Genomic DNA, 4320 nt, shown 5'->3' with positions numbered 1-4320 from the left:
AACCTGGCCCTTGGGCCACTTGCCCTTTGGATCTGAAATGGCCGTTATACTTCCAGGGGGGATTGGGGTGGGGGCAGTCAGTTCCAGGCTGGCTAGAGATGGGGTGGGGTGACTAAGGGCCCCAGTCTCGGGCCCAGGCCCTCTCCGACCAGGACGCCTGGCTGCTTTGTGACTCTGGTTCTGTGTCTTGTTTTCCTCCCGCTCAGGCTGGGCCCTCTGGCGGTGAGGTCTCGCCTTTATCATTTTACTGCGCATGAGCACCTCTCGCCGCTACGCTCCCCAGTTCCCACCAACCCTCCACCTTGGGCTTGTCCTGGCCTCCCAGCCGGTTCAAGACTGGAGGGGGTGGGAGCATAAGTGGGAAAGTTGCCGGGGACCAGCACCAGGATGCGAATGTGCATAATCAGGCCGGTCTCCAGGCCACCGCCCCTGAGGTCCCTGGGCCACCCAGAGGTGGAGAGGGACCATCTGGGACCAGCACGTGACTCTGTTCTCCCCTTACCCCCAGCAGCATGGCCGACAGCAAGGCCAAAGCCGCCAAGACCGCCAACAGGACGCCCCCCAAATCTCCGGGGGACCCCTCGAGGGAGAAGTCAGCTGAGCGGCTCCCGCAGGAGCCAGAGGGCACCCCTGAGGGTGCGGCAGCGCAGGGGCTCAGCGCCCTGGAGGAGGCCTTCCGGAAGTTTGCGGTGCACGGGGACACGAGGGCCACAGGCCGGGAGATGCACGGGAAGAACTGGTCCAAGCTGTGCCGGGACTGCCAGGTCATCGATGGCAAGAACGTCACCGTCACCGACGTGGACATCGTCTTCAGCAAGATCAAGTGAGTGCGTGCCCACGGCGCCCCGCCGCACCCCACCTCACCTCGCTGCTCCCCCTCTGCTTGCCTGCTGTGCCCCTGTGTGCACCCCTGTGTGCGTGGGTGTGGAAGCATGTGGGCACCGGTGTGTGCACAGGTTTGTGTGCCCCAGTGTGCACACGTGTCCATGTGGATTCTGGTATGTCTCCATGTACGGACATTGGTGTCTGTGTGTGTGCATGTCGTTCAGCCCATGTGCACGCATGTATATCAGCATCCATCTGTAGACATATGTCTGTGCACGCACACCCGTGACCGTGTGTGCACACATGCCCACAAGTGTGTCAGTGCTGCTGTGTGCATGTGTATCTGTATGCATGTGTCCACGTTCACGTGCACCCAGTCCGTGTGTACATGTGTATGCACACGTGTGTTCACGGTCACATGTGTCGCACCCACGTGTCCATGCATCTTTCCTCTGTCTGTCAGCTGAAGGCTGGACCACAGGGCCGAGTGTAGGTGCAGGCTAGCAGCGGAGGAAAGGGCCCAGTCTTGGGGGTCCCAGCAGGCCTCCCAGACCCGTCTGGTCCCTCTTGCGATTGTGAGTTTTCTTCTCAGCTTCCTCCCATCTCTACAGGCGCCCCCTTACTAGAACCTTTTCAGAGAGGCCAGCAGCCAGGCACCATCTAGGTCGTCTGGTCTCAGGGGAACGGATGTATAGCTGGGGCGGCTGGGGAAGTTTTGCTCCCAGGAGTCCTCTCAGGGGGCAGAGTGTAGGCACCACCAGGGGCCCTGTCCAGGGTGTGTGTCGAGGGTAGGTCCCTGGAAGCAGGGCGTGTGGGTACAGTGGCTCCCTAGCCTAGGTGGGGTGACAGGGCAGGTGCTGCTGCAGACTTGTTCCCTTTGCCCACATCCCGCTCATCAGGGTGGCCTGCAAGCAACCACACATGCACACACACGTGTAGGCAATGACATATGTGCACACATGACCACACAGCCACATAGATAGTGCACGCATGCCAGTGTGGACACGGACAGGCACACCCACGCATGCACAGCTGTGTGCAGGCCGGCAGACAGATGCGTGCAAACATACTATACACAGATACACACACGTGTGCACACGGGCATAAGCATGCGGTCTCACACACTTGCCAGGTGGGGAGGTGGTCAGTCATTGGTGAGGACAGAGGGGTCCAGGGCAGCTGGCGTGGCCTCCTCTGCTGGCCGGGCTGCAGGTTGAGTCCCGGGAGTAAGGTCGTTAGGTCAGAAGGGGCTGCCAGGGATGGCTTCATTGTTGCAGAGTTTGGGAGGGGGCCTGTGCATGCCTGTGAGCCTCCGCTGTGGGGTCTGCAGGGCCCAGGACAGACACAGCTGAGGCCAACGTGGGGGTGGCAGAGCGCCCAGGCCCAGCCCAGGGGCACGATGGCCCCACTAGGCCCGAGGTGCTGCCTGCCGTGCCCTGTGACAAGGCTGATTCCTGGTCAGGTCACTCACTGCTGACGGTGGGATGCCGTGGCTCTGGGCCCCACGCCAGCCCCGGATACCCGCCGGCCTCTGTTTGGACCCTGTTGCCATGGTAGCATCTATTTGTTGTCATGTTACCATGTGTAAACTTTAAACAAAGTTTCTGCAGTTGCTGAGAGCATTCTGCGCCACAACCCTGCTGCTGCTGACCTACTGCTAACCTGTCGCTGCTAACTAGCTGCTAACCTGCCGCCGATAAGCTACTGCCAACCTACCACTGCTAATGTGCCGCTAACGTACTGCTAGTAATGTGCCGCTGCTAGCCTGCTGCTGCTAACCTACCACTGCTAACCTGCCGCTAACCCCACTGCTAACCTACTGTTGCTAATGTGCTGCTGCTAACCAGCTGCTAACCTGCTGCTGCTAACCTACTGCTAACCTGCTACTAACCTACTGCTAACCTACCACTGCTAATGTGCCGCTGCTAACCTACCACTAACCCACCACTGCTAACCTGCTGCTAGCATGCTGCGCAACAACCCTGCTGCTGCTAACCTGCCACTGCTAACCCACCACTGCTAACCTGCTGCTAGCATGCTGCGCAACAACCCTGCTGCTGCTAACCTGCCACTGCTAATGTGCTGCTAACCTACCACGGCTAATGTGCCACTAGCATGCTGTGCCACAACCCTGCTGCTAACCTGCCACTGCTAACCTACCACTGCTAACCAGCTGCTAGCATGCTGTGCCACAACCTTGATGCTAACCTGCCACGGCTAGCCTACCACTGCTAACTTGCTGCTGCTGCTAACCTACCACTGCTAACCTCCTGTCAACCCACCACTGCTAACCTACTGCTGCTAATCTACCACTGCTAACCTGCTGCTAACCTACTACTATTAATCTACCACTGCTAACCAGCCCAAGATGCCTCTGCCACCCTCTGTGTCCTGGGCCCAGGTTTCAAACCAGAGCCGGGAAGGGTGGCTGGCTGGAAGCCCAACGGTGCCTGTGCGTGCGTGCCTGGGTGTCTGTGGGGAGGGTGTGGCCCATGGTCTGTCTTGCTGCTCCTCAGGAGCCCACGCATGCTGGCTCCAGCTGGGTGGCCTCAGGTCACCTGGAGAGGTGAGGGGGGGAGCTTCCTGAAGGGACTTCCCTCGGGCTGGGGGGTGATGCATGCCCAGCTCGGGCTCTGCGGCCACACTGTCCACTGCCCGCTCAGAGATGTTGGGCCGCCTCTGGTGAAGGCGGGCTGCCATGCAGACCCTGAGTAGGGCTGCTGCTGACCTACCCAGCCAGATCCAGAAATTGCTGTCCGCCTGAGGTGGGGTCGCCAGGTGTCTGTGAGACAGGCAGGTTCCAGCTTCTGGTGAGAGGCCATCAGAGCCGCAATGTGACATCCTCTGTCCCCCTCCCGAGTGGGACTGTGGCTGGGGTGACCAGGGCAGTGGCCGGGATGTGGCCACCGAGTGCTGTCCGGGCTGTCCTGGCTGCTCTTGTGGATGGCAGAGGCAGACCCGAGGTCACAGGAAGCCTTTCCTGAAGGAGCCCCCACCCCACCACAGGCACCCTGCTGCGGGGTAAGCACGGGCTACTAATCTACAGGTCAGAGGTTTCCATCCATCCGACTGCCCGCCGGCTTGCTGTACGTCAGAATCCACCGGACTGCCAGCAGCCGGTGCTCTTTGCTTCGGTTTGGGGTCTTCACACACACCCATACCTTCAGTCTAATACACGGCCAGCACGCACCCACCAACATATCTTCCCACCCACGCCTTCACATGCGTGCACACCGTCAACTACACCGCCATCATCCACAGACATACCTTCACACATACACACATGCCTTCACATACGTGCACACCGTCAAATACACTGCCAGCACACACATCCACCAACATATCTTCACACCCACGCCTTCACATATGTGCACACCGTCAAATACACTGCCATCATCCACAGACATACCTTCACACACACACACATGCCTTCACATACGTGCACACCTTCAAATACACTGCCATCACACACGTCCACAGACATACCTTCACACA

At 59.5% G+C, this 4320-nt stretch overlaps 1 protein-coding gene across 1 annotated transcript in view; it reads left to right on the top strand.

The window, feature by feature from the left end:
* The first annotated feature begins 486 nt into the window (after positions 1-486).
* Positions 487-4320, top strand: part of LOC101660414 (tubulin polymerization promoting protein) — a 9533-nt gene continuing 5699 nt past the window's right edge. Inside the window, exon 1 of the mRNA XM_004698116.2 lies at positions 487-823. Coding sequence (XP_004698173.1) covers positions 513-823 — 311 coding nt within the window. The 5' untranslated portion in view covers positions 487-512. The remainder of the gene's footprint in view (positions 824-4320) is intronic.

This window comes from Echinops telfairi, unplaced genomic scaffold, assembly GCF_000313985.2.
Source record: "Echinops telfairi isolate 266 unplaced genomic scaffold, ASM31398v2 ScPeMD7_7469;HRSCAF=8507_1, whole genome shotgun sequence".
Taxonomy (NCBI): Eukaryota; Metazoa; Chordata; class Mammalia; order Afrosoricida; family Tenrecidae; genus Echinops; species Echinops telfairi.
Note: the sequence above shows the minus strand (reverse complement) of the source record. Positions and strands in the feature narration are given on the sequence as shown.